This window comes from Bicyclus anynana, chromosome 7 (genome assembly GCF_947172395.1).
Source record: "Bicyclus anynana chromosome 7, ilBicAnyn1.1, whole genome shotgun sequence".
NCBI lineage: Eukaryota > Metazoa > Arthropoda > Insecta > Lepidoptera > Nymphalidae > Bicyclus > Bicyclus anynana.
The window spans coordinates 7,123,335-7,150,539 of record NC_069089.1 but is presented as its reverse complement, the minus strand read 5'-3'; the positions used below and the strand labels follow the sequence as shown (position 1 = coordinate 7,150,539).

The window sequence follows — 27,205 nt, the reverse complement described above, 5'->3', positions numbered from 1 at the left end:
CGTCGCATCAGTAACTTTCAATATTAATCAAGAAAAATGGCGTCTTATGTTTTTAAATATTTTAAAAACATGTAAATTAAATTAAATACTCGAATAATGTCTATAACATTTTCCTTGCCGTCTAACAGATCAAATTAATTGATAATATAACAAAGTATAATTCCAATCGGAAAATGTTACACAATGCTTTGATTCTTTTTCTCTAAAAAAGGCTTTCCGGTACCGGTTTTTCCTCAATTTATACGTTTAGGTACTGTCGAAACAGGAAAGAACTACTAGAATTACTGCTAATTAATTAGTAATTAGCAGTAATATTTAAAATTACAAGATAAAACGCTATTAAGAAAATCGAGCTTATAATACGAAATATTCGTAAATTATTTATTACTATTATCGTGAATGGTTAAATATTTAAAGATTTAATATTATTATAGTTTGAAATAATCTAGTTTAAATAAAAATATGTACATATCTGTAAAACATTTTTATTAAAGACTTTACTGATATATATATGCCGGCTCAGGCCTAACTTTCACTTCCGACTATCGGAGAACAGACTAAATCACGCGGGCTAAATATCGGAATATCGTGGTATGTCACAACTAGGTTCTACGCTTTATTTCAGGGATGGCAGATACACACAGTAACACTATCGATCATTATCGGAATTATATCACTTAACTTACTAATACTGTTCTACTCTCGAACTACAATATTGATCAAGTATAGCGCAGATACTATCAGAAGTAAACCAGGTTTAACTATCATAGGGCAGGTAGTCAAGAACGAGCGGTATTACGGACTGGCAACCGCTAGTAGCAGGGTTAAAGGACCGTTTTACAACATGTAAACGTTCCCCTTCCCCGCTCGTGTCAGCTGGATGCCACAGCTAAGTAACTTACAATGCAATGACTTGACTATACGAATAACTAACTCACTTAATTCTCTCACTCACTGCTAAACTGACTAGATCCAGCTAAAGCGTTCAATTGAATAACTTGAGAGTTAATACCGCGTGTCGCGTGTTTGCTCCGAGATCGTCAACTGGCAGATGACCACAGACAAAATCTGACAGATAAACGACACGTACTCCTTGACGTTTCTAACAGATAACGCCACCTAATTAGTTACTCTAATGAATGTAAGATGGCGCTACTATCTAATCCTCTGATATATATTATAATAAACTTTATATGACGTCCTTCATGGTGCAGTGGTGTGCACGACGGATTTACAAGACGGAGGTTCTAGTTTCGGCCCCGGCTGGGCCGATTGAGGTTTTCTTAATTGGTCTAGGTCAGGCTGGTGGGAGGCTTTGATCGTGGCTAATTACCAAAGGCATACCGCTAAACGATTTAGCGTTCCGGCACGATGATCCTTCTCCTAACAGGTGAGATTGTAGTCAAAGGCTAACTTGTAAAGAATAAAATAAGACTGTCTATACAATATTTTGATAGTATTTTTTCAAGTTCATTCTTTAGTTCATTCGAAATTATTCACAAGAACTACGAGCACTACTTTAAGTGTTCCAATAATGAAAAATGTTGAAGGAAACTACTCAACTAAAGTAAATTTTATGAAATAGGACTTTTATTTTATAAAATTCTTCATTGTTCTAGAGATTGTTTGAAATAACAATCATTCCAACTAGTATTGGCCGCGAGATGGTAGGTAAAATTTAAATTTAATTCTAGAGGTATATACACACTTTAAATAACTACCTAGTACCTTCAAAAATACTAACTTGAGATTTTGATTTGGAATACCCTTCCTAAGTCTGTTTTCTGAGTCTTATAAGTTGGGTATCTTCAAAACCATCATGGTTTTAAAGATACCCAAGCCCAGTGGATATGACCTCTGCCTCCGATTCCGGAGGGCGTGGGCTCGAATCCGGTTCGTGGCTTGAACCTCGACCTTTTTAAGTGCATTTTAAGAAATCTACCCATGTTTCAAACGGTAAAGGAAAAACATCGTGAGGAAACCTGCATACTAGAGAATTTTCTTAATTCTCTACGTGTATGAAGTCTGCCAATCCGCATTGAGCCAGCATGGTGGACTATTGGCCTAACCCCTCTCATTCTGAGAGGAGACTCGAGCTCAGTAGTGAGCCTAGTCATCATTATCAACCCATATTTGGCTCGAGTCTCCTCTCAGAATGAGAGGGGTTAGGACAATAGTCAACCACGCTGGCTCAATGCGGATTGGCCACATATGGATTGATAATAATGATGATGATGATCTCTAAAACAAGAGTGAATAGGCACCTTCAAGGCAAGCATGTCCCATCTTAAACTATATCTACACTTACCATAAGTTTATAGATCATGGTCAAACGTGATTTTATTTTTTGTATAAAAAAAAAGAAAACAAAGAAATAAATCTACTAAACGATTACCCATATCTCCCCTCTCGTATAAGGAGGGAGGACTTACTTTATTTATATCTTTTTTAAATAAGACCAATATATGTTCCTATTCCGATCGGTTGCTTTACCGCTATTGAGGCTTTTATTTAAATTAGCCAGTACAGTAGGCTATTTAAAATTTGCCGATAAAGATTAAAATTACCATCAAATGTTGTCAATAAAATTAATACTTACTTCCGCCAAGCCACAATAATATGGTGGCAAAGTGCGAAGCCATGCTGGTTATCTGCCTGTTTGCCAACACGTCAAGTCGCAAGTACTTCTTGTCGGCTCCTCGCTTTTCTCATGGCCCCCTTCATTGTGAACTCCGCTCAGTTATTGGATTCTGTCCTTTCATGAAACGGTTACTCGGAGCTATTCGTGTCATCCGTGACAGCGCATCTTTATCGTTCAACAAGTTACTTTGGAAGCCTGTAACAAAGGAACGATCGATGTAAGAGTGCTTTATTCGGAAATATTAATGATCATTTATTACTTTGCCCGATCGCGTCATGCTTTTTTACGGATAAATGTTAAATTGATTACACCTTTGACTATATATCTATAGGTTTTTTTACGTTGAAAAAACCGGTTGAAAGCTGTTTTTTAAATATCCCGCAGGAACCATGAGCTTTTTTTGGGTTTAAAAGTTGCAAGATACAACTTAAATTTATAACAAATTTTATCCAAATCGGTTTAATTTCTTAGCCCTAAATAAGTAACAGACAGCTTTACTTTTGCATTTATAATATTAAGTAAGTACGGATAGGTTTGCATAGTTCGAAGAGCCGATAGATGTTGGGGTGGGGTAAAGGTGGACTGACGACATCAAACGAGTCGCTAGATGCAGGTGGATCAGGATCTTGATGTTTGCATTGGACCTCCATTGGCAGATATGACTCTTGACTACAATCATGCCTAACAGAAAGCGATAATGAGGTCTGAGTTGGAGCAAACTTGCCTAGAGATTTTGTTTGAAATTTACAGTTGTTTACTCTTAGTTGACCATACATTTCCATCCAAACTAAACGTGTAGGAAAACAAAACATCTGCCTTTACTGTAAAAACAGTTGCAAGTTAAATAAAAAAGGAAGTCTAATTAACTTTACTCCAAAAAGATATACAAAGTACATTGCGGAGAGTATATTTATAGTCCCCAGATGCACTCGATACGCGACGTCTGTTGGCTAAAGATCGATCGGCACTGAACAAAATACATTCCAAATAGAATATCTCGCCCCCAGCGCAATGTTTCACGGGAAGCGACACTTTTTCCACGGAGCGAGACGACTAATGGCATCACGCATCGCCCGGCTCTCCTTTCAATAAATGGTCGCCCTCCCCCTACAGAGCTAATCTATCTGTTCCCGTTTTTACCGATCTAAGGTTTTTGTTGGATAAACGCCTCGTCTCTTTTTCATCTATTAGAGGATTAAGAGTTTTTTTTTAAGTAAACACTGTGTTGAAAGAGAATGATGGCGTAGATATCAGCGCAAATGTGTCAGATTAAGCAGACAAGTCGGTAGATAAAATAATTACGCGTTAAGTAAACTTTGTACTTTTTTTTAATAATATGTTTTGATTGGTATTACCACCTTTGGAGATATATTAAGAGTTTTAGTTTACGTCTCTCTTTTCTATATAGATTTTGCTCAACATAAATAGGTATTTAAATAGCCAGAAAGACACGGAGTCGGTTAGCTCTGCTATTTTCAAAGTATGTGTTGTATGTATTTTTACACCACACCTCTTTGGGAAAGAACCGTTTATAATTAATTATTTGTTGTAATAACATAAAAATAAATAATTTAATACTCAGCTTTTGCACATCAACTCAAACGGTAGAGCATAAAACTTAATATAAATGTGATTAATTATTTACACAGCTTATATGGAGGATTGTTTATAAATAAAAAATAATAAATGGCAGAGAACAAAACACATTTTTGATAATTCATTACGCATCTGACGTTCGGCTACTTTAGATACTTCGACAGACGACCAGCATTGAAATATACAGTTAAAGAAACAAAATATCAAAGAACATTTTTTTTTTAATTCACTACGCAGCTTATGTGCAGTTGCTAGAGACATTCAACTCACGACGAGCATTGTACTATAGAGAAAAGAAATCAATTGGCTGCGAACAAAACGCAATTTAAACAGAATACGTATCGCAACGCAAAGTTACAGATGGCGACACTTTCCACCGAACGGCGCGACTAATAGCTTTGCGCGCGACTTTCAATAATGGTCGACCGTCTCGCTAATTTATCTGTTGCCGTTTTTTTCAATTTAAGGTTTTATGTTCGGGAAATTCGGCCTCATTTAGTCTAGGCTCTCGTTTGTTTTATGACATATTATATTACACGGGATTAAACTGCCTCGTTGATTTTATTATTATTAGTCTATGCGGCTTCACACCATGTGGCAATTAAGTGCTTAAAAACATTACAGTTCATTTCATGTAGGATGGTGCGGTTGCGCTCTTGAAAGTTTGCCGCGATTCACGATAATAGTACGTATTATGAACATCATATTTTCACCGTACCCATGCTATTTGAAAACACTGTAATAATATACAAACTGCTTTTATTAACCACATCCTCCTATCCTTTTGCTCTTTTTATTTAAAGAGTATGTAGCATTATGCTGAGTTGGATCCGTTTACTGGGTTGTGCCACACATCGCAGGATATTGTTAAAGAACAAATTGTGTTGTGTGGCATAATTCACTAATAAAGCTTTTTCTCTTTTCTTTCTTCTTTCTTTCTTTCTTTCTTTTCTTTAAGTAAAGCATGGCTCTGTAGTGAGCTGTTAAAAAAGATTGATAATGATGATGATAATGATAGAAAGGCTTTTTATTAAAGCACAATATACATACCAACAGAAAGCTAATACGATATTATTTTTCGCTTTTCAGTGTAAGATATTTTTTAAAGTCGGTTGAATACGTAAACTTTTTAAGTTTTGATGAATGGTATTAAAAAATCATAATTAATAATGAAGTTATAATTACTAATAGATCTTAGACGATCAAGAAATCTCATCAAGAGAAAGCTCTTAATAAAACCTTAAAACAGAAAAGATAAAAGACACAATCTTTAAAAAGGAATAAAACGGGGACAAGTTTAAATTTCAGGGAAACCTTAAATTGAAAAAAACGGGAATGGATAAATTATCCTGCAGCACTGAGGCGTGCGTTAATTTATTGAAAGTTGGTACACCTGAAGCCTTAGTGACTTTATTCTGTATAGTTAAAAGCGTTGCTGTAAAAATTATATTGTTATACTAAACTGCCTCGTTAACGAAGTAGCAGAAGCTAACCTCTATCCCAACGGGGCATAATTGACCCAGTGGCAAGCCCATGTGACTTCGTATCATGAGGTCTATGTGACTTGAACCCAGGTCTGGGTCGAGCTTTTCTTTTGTCCAAGAAATTCTCAATATTATCCAGGAGTTGGAAAATTGTGAAGTTATACCCCCGTGACTGACAGCATGTTGAGCTGTCAATCCCTTTTATCATTAACACCTAATAATTATCGTATAAGCCGTAAGATTCTTAGCAGCCCAGTGGATATGACCTTAACCTTCGATTCGGACGGCGTAAGTTCGAATTCAGTCCTGAGCTCCATTTTTTTAAATCATGTGCATTTTAATAAATTAAGTATGACGCGTCTCCAACGGTGAAGGAATCATCGTGTGGAAACCTGCATACCTCAGAACTTTTTTAATTCTTTGCGTGTTTGAAGTCTATAAATCTGCATTAGGCCAGTCGTCGTCATCAACCCATATTCGGCTCACTGCTGAGCTCGAGTCTCCTCTCAGAATGAGAGGGGTTAGGCCAATAGTCCACCACGCTGGCCCAATGCGGATTGGCAGACTTCACACACGCAGAGAATTAAGATAATTCTCTGGTATGCAGGTTTCCTCACGATGTTTTCCTTCACCGATCGAGACACGTGATATTTAATTTCTTAAAATGCACACAACTGAAAAGTTGGAGGTGCATGCCCCGGACCGGATTCGAACCCACACCCTCCGGAATCGGAGGCAGAGGTCATATCCACTGGGCTATCACGGCTCTTAGGCCAGTGTGGTGGACTATTAGCCTAACCTATCAACATCTCGAAGAGTGATGATGAAATGTAATGAAATACAATACAAAGTGAACAGTTTGAAAATTAAAAGGCATCAAACCATAAAATGTGTTGAAAAGCTTTTGGTATTACATAGTAGAACCAAATGTGAATTTACATTATGTGGATTTCCATACTTTAAGTCAAGTGCTAAAGAAAATAAGCATATCCATAATTTGAATCTATTGTTATACAACTTGACATACCATCACAGCGATGCAATTTTTTATTTTGACATGAATAAGTTTACCTCATCTTATTCGTTGACTAAAGATAATTTATATCTGCCAAAAAAATGTAAGCAGCATGTTGCGTCCCTGTTGGCTTACAACTTAAATAAGTCAGTTACAAATGTTGTAACGCAGTCTATTGACACTAATTCGACTTGTAAAAATAGTTCTTCTGTTTCTATTGACCAGAGTACGAGTGATAGTACTGTCTCAAATGTTAATTTTTATATAAACGATCCAGTTACAAGTAGTGTAACTCAGTCTATTGATATCTCTACAAACTGTAGTAATAGTACAAATATTTCTATATATGACTGCAGTACCAATCCTAGTACTGTTACAATTAAAAATTCTTTAAACTAGAAAATATGACAACGGAGGTGCACTGTAACTTTAACATTGTACACCAAAATATACAGAGCATCAACGGCAAGGAATTAGAAGTTGAACTATTTGTAGAGAAATTCAATATACACATCTTATGTATTACGGAACACTGGCTCACAAAGTCACAACTATCAGTACTTGATATTAAAAATTTTTCATTGTCAAGTGTATTCTCCAGAAGGGCTGGACATGGTGGCTCTTTAATACTCTTACTTAATAACCTAAAATACAAGGATAGAAAAGACATAGTTAGTCTTTCTGTGGAATGCATTGTTGAACTATCTTGTGTGGAGTTGGAACGAATTGTTATAGTATGCGTGTACCGACCCCCTCCTGCTGACTTTGATCAATTTGAAGAGGTAATGGAGGATGTAATGAGACGTTTGTGCACATCTTCCAAACAAATACTGATTTGTGGCGATTTTAATGTGGATATTCTAACAGAAAACTCAAAGTCTGTTAGATTTCTTAACTTATTCAAATGTTTTGATTTGACTCATGCTTTTAATGAACCTACTAGGATAACGGCTACTTCAGGGACATGTCTGGATAATATATTTTACAATTGTGTGATTGAAAAAAAGATGATAATAAATAAATTAGGCTCTGATCACAGTGGTCAAATAATAACTATTTTAAACAATAAATCCAATAGCAACCAATGGTTCAAGTATAGGCCGATAACTGAAGGTAAATTAGAGCGATTTAAAAGCATAATTTCTTCAAAAATTCCAAGTCTTTCATTTGAAAATTTGACAGACAACAGAAGACAGGCTATTTGGTACGCTGTTCAAGACAATAGACAAAGAGTTTTGTAAAATTTTTAACTTTAAACGTATTAATGCTACTCAAAAATTAAAGTTTAGCGAATGGGCTACTGTAGGCATTTACAAAAGTAGAGACAGATTGTACGAGTTGTACGAGGAGAAACAGTATAATCAAACGCGAACATATTTAGAACATGTAAAAAACTATTCAAAAATTTTCAAACGTGTTTGTATTCTTGCAAAATCATTACACATCAAAGATAGAATAATAAAATCTGAAAACAAGGTACAAACAACCTGGAACATAATTAATAAAGAATCAGGCAAAATTAGACCACGTGATATGAGTTTTGAATTAATTGTCAATGATAAAAAGATAAACACCGATAACGAGGTTGTTAATGCCTTTGAAGACTTTTTCCAGAATGTTCCTATCTTGTTAACAGATTCACTGGACTCTTCTGCTACGGAAGCCCAGAGGATATTAAGAGGCCATGTTAAAGAGTGCAACGTTCTTTTTGAATTTCATCATATAACTGTATCAGACATTAAAAAAACTTTTAAACTGTTAAAATTAAAAAGAACTGGAGACATGTGGGGCATGTCAGTGAAAGTAATATCTAACATCATTGATGTCATTGCTCCCCACTTAGCTATTATTTTTAATGAATGCGTGGATTTGGGTATCTTTCCGAACCTAATGAAACATGGCAAACTGTTACCACTTTTTAAATCAGGTGACAAAACTGATGTTAATAATTATAGACCAATTACAATACTGCCAACACTTAGTAAGGTTTTTGAAAAAATCATTTTAAATCAACTTTTAAGTCATTTTAATTTAAATAATTTATTTCACCCTGAACAGTATGGTTTTACTAAAGGTCGCAGTACAACTGATGCAGGTGCTAAACTTTTAAAACATATATATGATGCATGGGAAAATGCTAAGAATGCTATTGGTGTATTTTGTGATTTGTCCAAAGCATTCGATTGTGTTGACCATAACATTCTTTTACTTAAGTTAAGCCGCTATGGCATTAAAAGTGTTGCACTCGATCTCATCGCCTCTTATCTTAGTGATAGAACACAAAAGGTATGCATAAATGATTCAAAGTCTCGCGGTTTTTCTAACACAATGGGCGTCCCACAGGGTTCAATTCTGGGTCCTTTTCTATTCCTAGTGTACATAAACGATTTACCACACCATGTTAGCGGCATCTGTGAGATAGTACTGTTTGCTGACGACACATCCCTAATTTTTAAGAGTGACAGAAGTAAAGATAATTCCGACGATGTAAACCGTGCCATATCGCATGTGTCGCATTGGTTCACTGTTAACAACTTACTTTTAAATGCAAAGAAAACTAAATGTATTGAGTTTTCATTACCAAATGTTATAAAATTAGATAAGTCTATAATGATCAATGGTGAAACACTAGAAATAGAGAATTCCACAGTTTTCCTGGGAGTGACCTTGGATTCTAAACTTCAGTGGGGTGCTCATATAGAAAAACTGTCAGGTAAACTCAGCTCAGCTGCTTTTGCAGTGAGAAAAATAAGACAGTTTACTGATGTTGATACAGCTAGACTTGTTTATTTTGCGTACTTTCACAGCGTAATGTCTTACGGTATTTTGTTGTGGGGCAAGGCTGCTGATATACATTCTATATTTGTACTTCAAAAAAGAGCAATTCGAGCAATATATCAACTAAAATCACGCGAGTCCCTTCGTCAAAAGTTTAAAGAAATAGGCATTTTAACAGTAGCCTGTCAGTATATATATAACAGTATAGTTTATGTGAGACAAAATATTAATTTGTACAAACGAAAAGGAGATCTAAACCCACGTCTTACTAGACACGGGCATAAGTTAGTTATTTCTGCATATCGTCTCCAAAGAGTTAAAAAATCTTTTGTGGGTTTGGGTGTACTCTTCTATAACAAGATCCCCAAGACTGTGATGGACTTGCCAATGCACAACTTTAAGCAATGTGTTAAAAAACATTTACTTAGTCGAGGTTACTACACTATTGATGAGTTCCTTAACGACAAAGGTGCTTGGAGGCCATTGGATCAGCTTCCACCTTCACACAGGAAATAAAACTATAAGAAATTGTAATTTAATTGTTATCAAATGTAAATTGTAATACTGTATGACTTTTTCAAAAGAGCAACTGTTGAGTTTCTTGCCGGTATCTTCTCAGCAGAACCTGCCTTCCGAACCGGTGGTAGAATCTTTACAAATAGTCAACTGACGTGTCAAAAGTGCTTGTAAACTGAGCCTACTTGAAATAAATGAATTTTGAATTTTGAATTTTTTGAAAGCCAACATTATTATATTAAGCCTCTCAGCCCACATTGAAGCAGCGTGGTGCTTCTAAACTTCAAACCCTTTTATAAGGAGGGAGGCTTCGCCCCAATAAATATCATCAGCATAATGATGATTATTTGTTATTTAACGAATCTACCTAGGCCACTAGGAAAGTTTTGAGATTTTGTAAAAATATCTAAAGTATATTGCCTAATTATTAAGGAACGCTAGAGGAAATCTTATTGTTAGTAATTATCAATTTTAACAATAAAATTCTATCTACCTGCAGAATATTTTTTTGTAGTCTAGTACAATTTTTGGGTTGTTCTATTTGTGAACTTTCTGGAACAGATTATTAATGCAGAGAGGGTCTGGATTTTGGTCTTACATCTTGATTTATAACTTTTCAATATATTTTTAAAACTCCTTCTTTTTTTGAAGTCGGTTAAAAATAGTATCATGTTCCTAAAAAGAATTCCAGTTCCTAATTCCAGCGGTCACGTATAGACGCTTTCTAATGAAAAAAGCTATTATTGTAAAACACAACACGATCTACTGAAAAAACCACTAACAATAAACTAAATTAAGTATTTTACAACACTGCAGGGGGTTAGATAACCAGCTAATAATCGAAGGAATATATAACAGAGAAGTCATTTGGCTTCATACGCTAGGTCTAACACTGTTACTTACGATTTTTCGATGTAAATGTGTAACTGAATCCTTAAACGAATTTACATAGAGATTCAATAAAGTACGAGACGAGTTTCAGGTAAAGTAGATTTCGTATGAAATAGGTTCACAGATTTATGTAAAGAGCGGTGGCTGGTGTAGATAAATATGCGAAAGATGGGTTCACGAACGAATGGGTGTTTGATAAGTTACGAGTAACTAATGTACTTTTAACTTTCTTGAAAACAGTCAATAGTCATTAATCAATAGTCATTTATTTCAATTAGGCTTAGTTTACAAGCACTTTCGAAACGTCAGGTATTAATATTATAATGGTTATAATAATTAGTAAAAAACTTAAAAATTAAATTTACGGGGGTTCCATATGGTTCAAACTTGGTCTGAGAAGAGCCCAAACTCAGCCAGGTTTTTTCGTTTTTAGTTTATCACCATTTAACAATAGGTCTAAACCTACATTTCATTTCCTATTTGAGAGCTATTTTGTCGTTCATACAGTCATTAACAGAGTTCTATTTGATTCAATTCGTAATTCATTTGTATCATGAAAAATATTGTATTACTAGCGGATGCCTGCGATTTCGTCCGCGTGGAATTCAGTTTTTCACAAATCCCGCGGGAACGATGGCATTTTCCGGGATGAAAAGTAGCCTATGTGTTTCAGAGTAAAATCTATTTCCATTCCAAATTTCAGCCAAATCGCTTCAGTAATAGCGGCGTTAAATAATAACAAACATCCTATAAACTTGCGCGTTTATTTTATTTGTAGGAAGCAGGATTTCTGTCCTTAAAACTAAGGTAACAAGTGTTATACTTCATTAATTTAAGGAATGTATGGTAAATTTCTAAAATAGAAAAATAAATTAGTTCCGCTGTAAAAGCTCTTACTATTTTTTTATATTTAAACTTTAATTTCACCTTTATTGTAGGACTGAAATAAGTTAAAGAAAACATACAACTTATAAGTAAATGAAACAAATATGATTTTTTAAATAAAATAACGTCGATATTTTAAAATGTAATAACAATAGGTAATTCAAGAATATCAGATTACTTATTAAAAAATCTAAAAATTCATTAATATCAAATCAAGCACTTATGAAACGTCAGTTGACTATTTGTAAAGATTCTACCAACCACTGGTTTGGCAGGCAAATTCTGCTGAGAAGAGCCGGCAAAAAACTCAACTGTTGCTCTTTTTAAAAAAAAAACATACAGTAGGTATTAAAATTTACATTTGATAAAAAACTTTACAATTTCTTATAGTTTTACTTTCTGTGTGAAGGTGGAATTTGATCCAATGGCCTCCAAGCACCTTTATCATTAAGGAACTCATTAATGGTGTAGTAAGTACTAAGTTAATAATATACATTATAGTGTAGTTCCCAATAAATTAAATTAAGGTCGAGGCCAAACAGGCTACGCACTACAAAAGGCGCAATTAACGTAAAAAGATTATATTATTAGCGAAGATAAATAAACTGAAGTCGGTTAAAAATAGCTCGAGCTAACAAAAATCTCAGTTAAAACGTGTGAATATAAACTAAAAATAAAGACAATGAGTCACACCTGAGGATTGTAATATACAGTAAGAAAAAATACAGTTGAGCGGGACTTTCTTAGCACACCTACGTCTCTAATTGCCTTCTGTTATGAAGACTGCCTCTCTCAACCGTAAAATGGTTGGTTAAAATTCTAAAAGCGCTCGCAATTGTTCCACGGCTCCGCACCGAAGCGGCAATAACAAAACTTTGGGAAACTGGAACACACACATACAGAAGATAGTGTATTAACTGTATGTGCAACACATTTATACAAAGAACTAGCTAGCTAGACGCACCACGGTTTCACTCGCGTAGATGCCGTTCCCGTGAGAATCGTCGTCATCAAACCATATTCGGCTCACTGCTGAGCTCGAGTCTCCTCTCAGAATGAGAGGGGTAAGGCCAATAGTCCACCACGCTGGCCCAATGCGGATTGGCAGACTTCACACACGCAGAGGATTAAGATAATTCTCTGGTATGCAGGTTTCCTCACGATGTTTACCTTCACCGATTGAGAGACGTGATATTTAATTTCTTAAAATGCGCACAATTGAAAAGTTGGAGGTGCATGCGCCGGACCGGATTCGAACCCACACCCTCCGGAATCCGGATTATTTACAGTTTTTCACAAATCCTGCGGGAACCATGAATTTTCCACACGAAAAAGTGACTCATGTGTTTTTCAATGGTTTGAAATCTCCCCGTGAATGTACTATTAAAATAGGTTCAGCTTTTCTAAATATTAGAACAAACAAATAGATCGACATATAGACGAAAATTTAAAAAAAAGTTTGTATGTGTGATAAATCGTGCAAATATTTCGCATTGCTCAGTCTTTGCCGAGCTTTTCCCGAATGTCTAGTTTTAGTTAGTGTCTAGTTTCCCGAATGTCGAATGTTTAGTTTGAGACTTTTTTCTTGTATTTGTGATCTTTAACGATGTTACTTATCAAATTTCATAGTTCTAGATCAACGAAAAGTACCATATGAGTTGATTCCCATTGAGAGTGTCGAAATATGCGTTATGCTAAATAAACGACCATATTTTTTTCTTCACAAAATTAGAAGTTTGATTTTTTCACAACTTCATGTGACTATAGACCTGAGTACAAGGTTAAATTTCAATTCTTTACCTGCAAGCTTTCTGGAAATAAAGGTTTTTGACAAACGGACTACAAAGTGATCTAATAAGGGTTTCATATTTTTCCTTTTGAGGTATCTAGAAACAATATATTTCTTTTATCAAGAATCAAATTTGCAAAAGGAGGCCTCAGACTGCAGATGTTGCTATACTTGTGATAAAGAATGCATACATATTTTTACCTTTTATTAAAAAATAACGCTTTAGACAATAAATTTAAAAAAAACGTTGCTTTCTTGGTGGTTTGGTTCAAGAAAATAGTTTTAAACACATAAACAACATAGAATAGCGGGGTCGTCAAAGAGAGAAACATAATATACAAAAATATTAGCTAATTATGACGCTCTCTGCAATAAATTGCAACCGTGATCCTTTTTAATTGAAAGGCTTGTTAAGTTCCGTACTAACCCAGTTTGTGCAAAATAGACAGTGTTTTTCCCCGGGTCAAACGGAAATCCTGCTCTTTATCTATCCAACCCTGATATAATGTAATCTGTGGCGCAAGCACCATAATTACAGTGAATTTATTACGACATATATTACGACCACACAATAGTTAGAGTCACTTTTGTAATGAGGAGTGAGGCTAAGGTAGTTTTGGAACATTAAGTCTATTTAGTTACACTTCGGTACACTGTATCAGAGGTACTGTAAGAAGAAAGTCTTATTTTTATGACCGCTTTGCCTAAAGTACAAAAATGTTAATACTGTTACGCATTATTATTGAAATGTATATCCCATAGTATCTGTTTAAGTCTCAGACCAATTATTTATTGTATAGGACCTGCCTAGCTGGATGTTAATTTTCTGCCAAAGTATATGATCAACGATCTAATGCGATTATAAAAACTGTCTCTATATTATCGATGTTTCATAGTTGTAGTCGTGTTCGTCGGTTAAAGAGCTCCGTAAAAATACCTTTTTGTGTAGTCGAATGGTGAAAAAACGGGCAAAAACATCTAGCTTGGTAAAAGATATATACCAAATCTAAGCTTGTTTTCCTCAGAAAATGACAGAAAATTTCGTTTGTGAATATGGGTGCGATACTGGTCCTTCTATAATTGGTCTGAGGTTTAAGTTGATAAATGTTCATAAAAAAAACTTCATGTAGGTTTTACGAGGATGTTCGTTGTCTGAGTCACAATCGGAACTCTTAATTTAAAATTCGTTCAGTATACACCATGAGTAGGTAACAATTCACAGTGAAATGAAGCCTAGAAGTGGAATCCTAGTACTACCAACAGATTATTTAAGAAATTAAATATCACGTGTCTAAAACGGTGAAGGAAAAACATCGCGAGGAATATTTTTAATTTTTTGCGTGTATGAAGTCTGCCAATCCGCATTGGGCCAGCGTGGTGGACTATTGACCTAACCCCACTCATTCCTAGAGGAGACTCGAGCTCAGCAGTGAGCCGAATATGGGTTGATAGATTATTACGCTGAACCCGAATCATATAAGTTAATCCTATACTTTTAAGTATGCATATTTCTTCCATTCCCTTCCATTTTAATTCACAAAATTGAGAATTAGATAATCTGAACGTTAAATGTCATTTTATAAGTAATTTTTCTATTTAATACTAAATTATAAATTAACTGTTATAATTTCATGTATTGCACATCCAACATTAACAACAAAATTAACATTGTACCGAGTACCTATGAGAACTTCTCATACCTACCAGTCCATATAAATGAAAGCGTTATTACCACTACAATAGTAGTTAACGACAATAGTTGTTTTAGTTAGTTATAATAGCAGTTGTAGACACTGAAGTAATAGTTCAATTACTATTAAGTGCACTTCTCACTGCTGAATTCAAGTCTCCTCTCAGAATGGGAGGGGTTAGGTCAATAGTCCACCACAGTGGCCTAATGCAGATTGGCAGACTTCACACACGCATAGAATTAAGAAAATTCTCTGGTATCCGCTCAACTAGCCCTAGCCGATTTTACAAACACCTATAAATGCCCTTGCGGGGCCGCTCTATGCAGGTAAACCGCCCGTGGGAGGATTAGTTACTAGTTGTAACTCACCCTTGAAGTACCCCAGGAATTTTCTGTACTTAAAAGGACTCGTTGTGCACTCACAAAAATGTTTCTCATATGTCAATTGGATTTCGTAACACAATCAAGTGTTATATTTTTTTATATATTTCATCATCATCATCATATCAGCCGATGGACGTCCACTGCAGGACATAGGCCTTTTGTAGGGACTTCCAAACATCACGATACTGAGCCGCCTGCATCCAGCGAATCCCTGCGACTCGCTTGATGTCGTCAGTCCACCTGGCGGGGGGTCGGCCAACACTGCGCTTACTAGTGCGGGGTCGCCATTCCAGCACTTTGGGACCCCAACGTCCATCGGCTCTTCGAACTATGTGGCCTGCCCATTGCCACTTCAGCTTCGCAACTCGTTGAGCTATGTCGGTGACTTTGGTTCTTCTGCGGATCTCCTCATTTCTGATTCGATCACGCAGAGATACTCCTAACATAGCTCGTTCCATCGCCCGCTGTGTGACTCTAAGCCTTCTTATGAGGCCCATAGTTAGCGACCAAGTCTCGGAACCATAGGTCATCACTGGCAACACGCACTGTTCGAAGACTTTTGTCTTCAGGCACTGAGGAATTTCGGACGAAAAGATGTCGCGAAGCTTCCCGAATGCAGCCCAGCCGAGTTGGATTCGACGGTTCACCTCTTTCTCGAAATTGGACCTACCTAACTGGATCATATGTCCTAGGTATATGTATTCGTCTACAATTTCGAGTGCAGCGTTCTCAACTATAACTGGGTGGAGCGATACATGAGCATTACACATTATTTTTGTTTTGCCCATGTTCATTTTCAGGCCCACCTGTTGAGAAACGCTGCTGAGGTCATTGAGCATGGTACTAAGGTCATCCAGAGTCTGTGCCATGATGACTACATCATCCGCGAACCGCAGTTGAGTGATGTACTCGCCATTGATGTTGATGCCAAGTCCGCTCCAGTCCAGAAGCTTAAAGACGTCTTCCAGTGCGGCGGTAAATAGCTTCGGAGAGATCACATCTCCCTGACGCACTCCTCGCTGCAACTGGATTGGCCTCGTAGTCTGATCCTGAATACGGACTGACATAGTGGCGTTTTCGTACAAGCACTTCAACGCTTGGATATACCTGTAATCAATTCGGCATCTCTGCAATGACCTTAGCACAGCCCAAGTTTCCACCGAATCGAAGGCTTTCTCATAGTCCACAAACGCTAAGCAAAGTGGCTGGTTATACTCGTGAGTCTTCTGTATAACCTGCCGCAGCGTATGGATGTGGTCTATGGTACTAAAGCCTTTTCGGAAACCGGCTTGTTCGGGAGGCTGGAAGTCGTCAAACCTATTAGCGAGACGATTCGTGATGACTCTCGAGAACAATTTGTAAACATGGCTTAGCAGCGAGATGGGTCTGTAATTCTTCAGCAAGGTGTTGTCACCTTTTTTGAAGAACAGAACCACCACGCTCCTATGCCACGCCTCAGGCGTCGTGCCCTCGTGAATGACGGAATTGAACAATCGCTGAAGGACTTTAAGTATCGGTTTTCCACCCGCTTTCAGGAGTTCTGCTGTGATTCCGTCCTCGCCTGGCGCCTTATTGTTCTTCAGGTGTTTGAGAGCCACACTAATCTCGTATAGGCTGACGTCCGGGATATCTTCGGTATAGTGTCGGGTCAACTTGGCTCTGGGGTCTTTAGCCAAATTGGCAACAGGCTGCTGAGTAGTCGTGTATAGCTGTCCATAGAACTTCTCGACCTCACTTAATAACTCGGGCTTGGAAGAAATTAGATTACCGTGTTCGGTCTTCAAACGCGTCAGCTGCCTCTGTCCAATAGACAGATCTCTGGCGAAAACTTTCGAGCCTCGATTATTTTCAATCGCATTTTTAATACGCTCGGTATTGAAATTTCGCAAGTCGCTGGTTTGCGACTTAGAGATCTGTCTACTGATTTGTCGGTATTTTGACGCATCTGCTGAAGACTGTAATCTCATTTCTTGCCTCTCTTCCATGAGTTTAAGTGTTTGGTCCGAGAACTTTATATATTTACTAGGAGTTAAACTACACAATGTATAATTGTATATGTTTTATTTGGCATTTATGACTTTATTGTAGAGTAATTAACCGATAAATATAGAGTAAGCGTATCGTATAAATCTTACTTATGGTAGGAGCAAACGCTGACAAACTTTCTAAGCTTTTAAAAAATGACGAAAGTCTGGGCTTCACGTGCTCTCCGTTTCTAAACGTAAGATACTTCATGATATTTATTATATTATTTTTACTATCGACACTGGCAGTCGCTATCTTCTCTAGTGTCGACACTTAAGCGACATGCCACCGCGCTTGATATTTTATAACTCTATTGGCAAGTCAATGACCGCCTTGGATACTGTTGTATACTCATATACTTACTATTTCATTTATAGCTGGCTAGTTATTCATTTCCGAATTTACTAGAATGTAATGTATGTTTTTTCTACTCCCATTTCGTAATCTACTCAATATAAAACCTCAAACCTTATCACAAATCTATTCGTTCCTACAGTGCTACAATGATTGTTTTTTTTTAAATTTTTAAACAGTTCCATGTCATTAGCTACAAAAATTGAGGCTTCCTTATAAAAGAAAAATCTAGAACGCCACGCTAAGACGCTTTATTTTTCTTTACAAGTTAGCCCTTGACTACAATCTCACCTGATGGTAAGTGACGATGCAATCTAAGATGGAAGCCGGCTAACTTGTTAGGAGGAGGATGAAAATCCACACTCCTTTCGGTTTCTACACGGCATCGTACCGGAACGCTTAATCGCTTGGCGGTACGTCTTTGCCGGTAGGGTGGTAACTAGCCACGACCAAAGCCTCCTACCAGCCAGACCTGGGTCAATTAAGAAAATCTCAATCAGCCCAGCCGGGGATCGAATCCAGGACCTCCGTATTTTAAATCCACCGCGCATACCACTGCGCCACGGAGGCCGTCAAAACAACCTCTTGGCCTCAGAGAATATTTGAAGACTTTGAGCATGGTCATTATTATCATTAATCTCTATTAATTCTTACAGAATCAAATATTACAAAAAAAAACATTGCTACTTAAGCCAAATAACCGACATTGAAGCGCAGTTTTATAAATACACTGTACACACCCAATAGAGTATATTACTGATAAAATAAAGAACACTAAAATAGATAAAACGAAGCACAAAGATAAAATAAAATAGATAATATTGGTACTACTTCTTGCATAAACTATTCAAAGAAAGAAAAGAATTGAATACAGAATAAAATTAAAACAAAACACAGTGAAGCGAGTTCCTTTTCGCTGAGTATTTTTTTAAATTTCTTCAGTGTTTTTCTTGACATCGAACTGTTATATGTAGCTTTTATATATACTCGTATAACAAAGTTGTAAACGTGAGAAAATAAGTATAATTATTATGAAATGTATGTTATCAAGGGCTTGTTACGTAATATTACAAGTACATACTTAGAGACGACTAATATCAATGTATTTTTTATGACGTACTATGTACATAAATATTATAGTCTATCTTTTGATATCTATTATAATTGTACTGTTGCTTTGATATTTGTTTGCTATTTATATAGGTTTAATTATTTATTTATTTTACAAAAGTGTTACAGTTAATAATTAATTAATTACCTTAAGCTAAATCTTTACTAATATTAATAAAGATCAATGTTTACATGTACAAATTACATATACAAATTATTTTTAACAGGACAGCAGCTAAATAGGAAGTAAATACATTTTTATTGCAATATGTATTATAAATCACTGCCTGCTGTCTGATGCCCTAACTCTATGGTTGTCTGGAAGAGATCTCTAGCAAGCTATAAGATCACCTTTTGTATTCTACCCCCTTAGAAGAAAAAATTAACAATACACACATGATATACATGTGTGTATTGTTAATTTTTTGTATGTGTAGGTGTTTGTAAGTAAATAAATAAATTAAAGGGCCTTCCTATGTCCGTTAGAAATGCCAAAACAAGTATCTCAAGGGGATAATCTCTGATCAACCCCTGAGATATAGCTGAGAGCCTCTACCTTCGTCCAAGCGTTCATATATCAAAGTGACATCGCACTCGATATTAATGATGGCCGGACGAGCTAACGAACCGACGTGTGACATGAATATTTTCGGCTAAATGATGCTACATCACAAGTAATGTGCAATAAAGAAAAGTTAATAGGTGTATTTTATTGGACGTTATTTTTTAAGTGGCATCATTAACTTTTCTTTCATGAAAATATCGGAAAAATATGATAATAAAGCCGTAGACGAGCACCATAAATTTTAATTAATTTTCTGACGTTAATCGCAAATGACAACGTTTTTAAAACAGCTCTGAACCCAACATAATATTATTTATTTATTATGAGAAGATACTTTTTTAACTATTCTTTTGACAATTTTTTTCTTCAGTTGTTGTTTTTAACCAACGAAAACGTTTATAAAACATTACTAAAATTTAGTTATTTAACCAGTTCCTTCAGAAACGATTACGAGTACGATGTTATTTTTGTCTTTGAAGTCTGTTGATATTTAAAAGTTTAACTGTAATTTTAGGTACGTACAAGTATTTTTATTTATTTATTTAATTATTTAAATATCTTTATTTATTGCAAAAAAAAAATTGTCTATTAAGTGTTTCTTAAATCTTTACAATATATTTATACTATTTGAAGGTGAGGCTAACGTTTTTGTATTCATAATAGTTATTTTCTGTGATCCAGTCTCAAGTGCATGGTCGAGGATGTAATGCCTGTCAATGTACCGGTAACACATTAAGCTTAATATTTGCACCTTAGGTCTCCCTTGCATACCCTGTCAAATGTGGCTCTATTTACAGGCGACAATTTTCCACTTACTATCAGCAGAGTTATTATGTAACTCGGTGTACCATTCAAATAATCTATCACTACATCGTTTTCATCGTATTTTCGTTATTGCAATCATCTAACATTGTGTTTTCAACGAAATTACACAATTATCGTCATTTTACATAAAGTAACATTAGTATTAGTATACTAGTAATATCAGCAGGTAGTAACGTTATTTTAAAGAAAAACTGGTATTTACGTAATTTCGTTTAAATAATCACATTGGATGATCGTAGAAACAAAAAAACGTTACCACTTAATGTAAAATTATGCAGTTAAAGTTATTTCGTTGAAAACACAACATCAAATGATTCCAAAAACGATGAAAAACGATGTAGTGACTGATTACTTCAATGGTACACCGAGTTACATAATAACCCTGCAGGTTGACCATCAACTTAGTCTATCAATTACTAAAAGCACATAAGTACAACATCTGTAGTTACGTCACGGCAACATAACACCGAACACATGAGTTACGAGTTTACCGATAGTTTAGTTATCGATGCCAGACGAGTTGTTGACTGCCACAACATCCGGCTGCGCGGCGATACGTCAACGCGACACGCCATTCTTTAGCGCCATTCTCGTGTCAACGAACTGGCGCGAACCATCTCGAACGTCGTCGCCTAAATAGCGCCATTTGAAAAATATGACCCTAATGTATGGGCAACCCTCTCTGGTTTCGTAAAACCAACCTTGGAAATATAATATTAGACGCTTAGTGACCCTGCTTTATTTATTCACGGGCTTGAGTTTGATTTCCATCAGTTGTCTGATGAGCAAGGGTATTTTTCAGTATCTGGGTGTTTTCACAGTTGCCACTTAATTTCGTGGCAAACCTTTAAAATACACTGTGTAAATCAAACTAAGGGTTTCTAAGGAAGGATTGACAGAAGTGTCTGGCAACAGCGATATGGTTTCTTATGAATTTTCGTAGACAATATAAAAAATAAGTTTTATACTTGGGGGGCCATAAAAAATATTCGGCTCACTTTTTTTTTAGAAAGAATATTTGCCATATATACATATTATATTTTATAATATGACTAATATTCCCCTCAAACTATTCGGGAAAGACTGTGCTACGAGTGGGTACGACAATAGACCAAAGGGGCGGGGATTGAACCACCACCATAATGATGGTATTGAGTCCGACCGCTCTTACCGTTGAGCTATTGAGACTTTTGAGCACAAGTTTCCTTATAAGAGGGGTTAGGCCAATAGTCCACCACAATGCAGATTGGCGAATTTCACACACTTTGATTATTAAGGACATTTTCAAGTGTGCAGGTTTCCTCACGAAGTTTTTCCTTCACCGTAACGAGCACATCTGCAGTAGGCACATCCGTGACATCGGAGATAAGCTGCAAGAAGCCTGTCTCAGATAGTACGGCCACGTTGCACGAAATCCGCAGAGCTACGTGGGTAACAGATGTCTGAACAGTCTGTCAGCCCCTGGAGCTAAACCCCGAGACCGCCCCAAAAACCCCAAAAAAGGACCCCACGTAATGGGACCACGCTAAGAAGAAGAAGAAGATTTTTCCTTCACCGTTCAAGACACGTGATATTTAACTTCTTAAAATTCGCATAACTGAAAAGTTGTCCGGGAGGTGCATGTCCCGGAACGGATTCAAACCTACGCCCTCATAATTGGAGGCAGAGGTCACTGGACTATCACGGCAATAATTACACATAAAAATTTTAATTTAACTGAAACTTCGGGATTCCAAGCATCCTCATCTAAAAAGGCTATAAAAATACAGTTTTCAATCTCATATTTGTTTTTCAACATACGTATCACATCTACATCCTATTTTTTTTACATCAAGCAACATTTAATATTCCTGGATATTATTAAGGATTCTGTTTTATGTTAACGTTAAAAAGTAGCGCTTGTTACGTCTGTTCATTAAGGCACTTGTTTCGTGTGTGTAGATGAAAACCTACAATTATGCTCTATACATCTGGAGAGGGCTTTCATAGGCTAGCGAGTTTATGCTCAGCTTATACTGTATGAATACCTGGTATTCTCTTGTGTACATTCCATGGTGTCGTTTTATTTTAGTCGTTCTTTAAGCCCCTGTCGTTTGGAGGTTGAAAAGGTGCTTGAAAATATTTTTTATGAATAGTTTTCATTACATACTAATGTTGTGCTACTAACCACATAAAAACTCAAAATTCATTTATTTTAATTCAAAAATTGCCAATTCATTGGTGTTCCGTAGTCTTTCAAATTTCAGTGTCATCACAAGTATAGACAAAATGTATAAAGTATTGTATGACACAAATCAGGAAATTTGTTCAGACGTCTCCTCACAAGCTGTCAGCTGTCAGCTGTCGCTTGTCAGTAAAGAGCCTTCTTCTTCTTTAAATGCTCAACGCGGCAAGTCAGCGTTCTTCATAATATCATTACATTCTAAATAAGGCAAGTGATTCAAATATTCCATTCATCAATCGTATCATGCCAGCCAATATTTGAAATTGCCAGGCCTGCAGCTATCTACTAACAGAGGGGTACCCCGGAAAGACGACAGCGCCAGCAATACAAGGTACGTCCAACATTTTTCCTGGTTTCTCCTACAATTGGCCTTAGTTTACAAGCACTTTTGAATTGTCAAGTTTGACTATTTGTAGACTCTACCATCGTTGTTCTTGTGATTAGCCTATGCATATTGTATTGTTGATATGTATTGTTAGCCTATGTATATACAAGTTCAGTGTCGAGGTATAATGTGACTAGCAGCGTTGGGAAGTTTCAGGTGTTACTCCCCCGTGCTTTGTAGAGCACGCTAAGCTGTCGGTCTCAGTCATGATAATCATCATCTGATAGTAATTGTTAAAGAGTCAAACATTATAACTGTAAACTCCCCGAATTGGAGCACCATGATGGATCTAAACTCCAAGTCTACTCTACATCGTGTCCGTGACTGCGTCTACAAGCCACCGCGACTTGTATGTGTCCAATATAGGGAATCGCTTATTTATATTAAAAACAAGTACAAGCAAATTCACACGCTAGCGAAAAAAAAATTAATATTGATGAAAATATTTAAACATCCTGTTTCATTCTGTTTCATAAGTATGAAGTATATGAACTTTGACCTATTTTTATAAATTCGCTTGTTTAATACCTATATACGTAGGTATATAGGTATTAAACAAGCCTATACACCTATTTTAGAATTTAAACTATCGTGAGTGTTATTCATATTAATTGATTATGAAACACGGCTAAAACTCACGTGATATTACGTCGGAGTATGCCCGACTAGTTTCGAACCCATACGGGGCCCTTAGTCATGAGCTGGTTCTTGCATCGCGGCACGATCCAAACTGATCCTATACACCTACAATATTCGGTAGTAGCAATCTTAGTAACAAGAGTCGGCGGCACTTCTTTATGTTCTTTTGCGATATGCACGCCGGCATTATCAAAAACTTTACCATTTGCCGACACTAGGCACGGCTATGGCTTAATAACGTTATTAATGTTTTAAAATAATCGTTTTTTTTTATAATAATACTAATAGATAATAGACAATGGATACATTATGTGGAATTTCGGTTAAAGACGAAAAACAAATTCTCGATATATAAAGAGGTACTTACGCCTTGCCCCGTAGTAGGCTTTTGAAATATGCTGGTAAAGATGATGAATAAACATTTAATTGTAATGAGTACACTAATACTACAAGAAATTCTGGAGACTGGGAATAAAAATATAAAAAAATCCCGCCTGCTTTAACAAACAAGTCTAATTTTGATCCATTTATTTACAAAAGTCTAACAAGAGCTCGTTATGCTTATATAAATTGCGTCCCTAAAAGATTTTAGCATTTCGTCACAAAAAACGCAAAGATCTCGCGATAATAAGAGACGCATAAGTTAGAGAGAAAGACCTTTGAGTTGATTTTACTATTATTAAACGTTCTCTACTTTGTTTCCTAAATTATGTTTTTACTTCAGGAATATAGTTTTTTAATCAAGTCTTGGAAGTACAACTGCAATTTTTTACAAGCAATAGTAAAAAAACAACTGGTTAGTAACAATTTTTAATATCCTCGTTATTAATATAAGTTAAGAGAAGGGTAATTTATCAAAAGTTGTTACCAGATGTTTTTTTTTACTGTTGTTTAATTAATAGTACAAATTACGTAGTACATTATCTCGTTCCGACGCTCAGAAATTTTTATTTCCTGTTAACTCAGCTGCCAGAATTAAAAATTTTGTAAATAAAAAAGTTGATCGTCTCATCGAGATGAAGTTACTCACGAAAAATGAACTTACCAATGCCTACATCTTTTTAAGCTACTATATGACTTAACACAAGTTATACACATGTTTTGGGTAGATGTTTTGTAAATATCTATTATTTACAAGTTTTTTACTGAATTGGACAAGTTACGGTGACATTTTACAAATAAATTTGCACAATTTGAATTTTGAATATTAAAAAGAAAGTTAAATGGAGTTTCAATGTTATAGCCGATAGGTTCAACGTCTGAACCGTTTATTATACCGAGCTGCTATTACTGAAAATGGCGGAAACTTTCCTTCAAGATGAAAGGGATAAGTAAATTATATCGACCATTTGATAAAATAGAGTGTTTTTAGGAGTTTTACAAAATTTTAAGTTAAATATTATCGGTTTGTACTTTTTTCATTTTTCATTGGTTGTTATTTCCAAAATACATCGTAATTAGTCATAATTTCGTTCAGTAGTAATTAGCGTCTGCCTCAACTATTATAAAAAGATTATAATAATATAAGATCGTAAAGAGTAAAAAGTTGTCAAAGATATAAATCTTACACAATAGTCACAAGACGTATAAAAATAATTATACTAAAATAATAATATTTTTGAATAATGCATAAAATTAATCTCACTGTGAACGAATTAATTCAGTACAGAATACAAATTATAGTAAGATTTATAAAAATCCCTGCTCTTAATACGTCATCTCCGATTCAACGGAGTTCAAGTTGAGACTTTGTCAGCGTATGCTCCTACTATGGGTAAGTAAGGTAAGACAACTGTGAACTCTCACAGCCTCTTTTGTACCAAGTACAAAACGTATTTTACGGGATATTGTGATAAGCCACCAGACACTTAACTTCTTGGCTTCTAAGCTAGAGATTCTTAGTTTAATTCTATAAAGTTTTCGGAGAAACGCACGAAGCTTAGCGACTGACAACTGAAGTCTCAAAATATTTTATTTATTATTTTGATTCATAATAATTATGCCACGGAATATATACAAAATACACTTTCATTTAATGACATGATGAAACTATTGATTTTAAATGGTCTTTGGTTGTGAACGATTATTTTACAAATAATTTTAGAAGTAGAGTCATTTTGAATATAATTTTTAAATATTACTACTAAAAATAAGTTAATGGATGATAACAAATACCAAACCAACTTATAACATTTTATCAATCTTAATCATTTTTTCAAATTCAAATTCAAAATTCATTTATTTCTAGTAGGCTCAGTTTACAAGCACTTTTGAAACGTCAGTTGACTGTTTGTAAATATTCTACCACCGGTTCAGAAGGCAGGCTCTGCTGAGAAGAACCGGCAAGAAACAGTTGCTCTTTTAAAAAAAATCATATAGTATTCTTCTTCTCTTCTTTCTTCTGGGCCGTTTCCGCACTTAGCTATGTGATTGGCCGTTGTGCGTGGGTCCCTCGGTGTAGGTTCCCGCTGGATTTCTGGATTTCTGGATTTATAATTTAGAATTATTGATAACAACATTACAAAGGTGGAAGCTGATCTGATGGCCCCAAACACCTCTATCATTAAGGAACTCATCAATAGTAACCGAGACTAAGTAAATATTTTTTAACACATTGCTTAAAGTTATGCATTGGCAGGTCCATCACAACATTATTACAACACATATTGTTAATGAAACTCCACTATCGGAACTAACCGCAGTTTCGAGATGCATTACGAGATTCTGAAAACACGAATATGATTCATTATACCACAATATGCCATCACCCGGCTTCATTCATTCGTTTGATTTTTGAATCATTGGTTTTGCGCTGTTAATAAATTGATTTCGCATTTTCAGTTAAACTAAAGTAAATTGAAAAAAAATTGTTTTTGTTGTAACTTACATTTTATGATTAAAATTTTCGATTTTTTACGTATTTTTACTAACAAAAAGACAAAAAGTAATTCGATTTACCATTATTGTGGATAATATTATTTTTTTCAAAAACTCAGTTATGAGTTAAAAATATTATGGCATACGCATATTATCCACGTATCATACCACGTATACATCAAAAATAATGTAGTGAAATTGAAAACGGCATGAAATGAAGAAACTACGTTAATTTCGTTCGCTACGAATTCCACGAATATGACTTCCAAATTACAAACACATAAACTTTATTCTGTTTATCTTGAAATTACAGTCATGGAGATGAGTATTAAACTGCAAAGGAAGACCATGAATAGCATTTTTCATGTATGTGTATAATTATATTTTGTAAAAGAACTCATTTCCTTTGAATATAAAATTAGATACATGAAAACTATGAGTGCAAAGATATGAACAACCCATAGAAACTTTTCTGTGTATATGTTCGCGATAAACTCAAAAAATTCTGAATATAATTATGTATTTGCATGCA

General features: G+C 35.5%; 1 protein-coding gene across 3 annotated transcripts in view; it reads right to left on the bottom strand.

Annotated features, from left to right (window-relative positions):
* The window catches only part of LOC112043712 (uncharacterized), a 70,378-nt gene that overhangs the window by 19,512 nt on the left and 23,661 nt on the right, over window positions 1–27,205 (bottom strand). For all 3 annotated transcript variants that reach the window (XM_024079236.2, XM_024079239.2, XM_024079237.2), the window contains exon 2: window positions 2,600–2,836. In XM_024079236.2, the coding sequence (XP_023935004.1) occupies window positions 2,600–2,642 (43 nt within the window). In that variant the 5' untranslated portion in view covers window positions 2,643–2,836. The remainder of the gene's footprint in view (window positions 1–2,599; window positions 2,837–27,205) is intronic.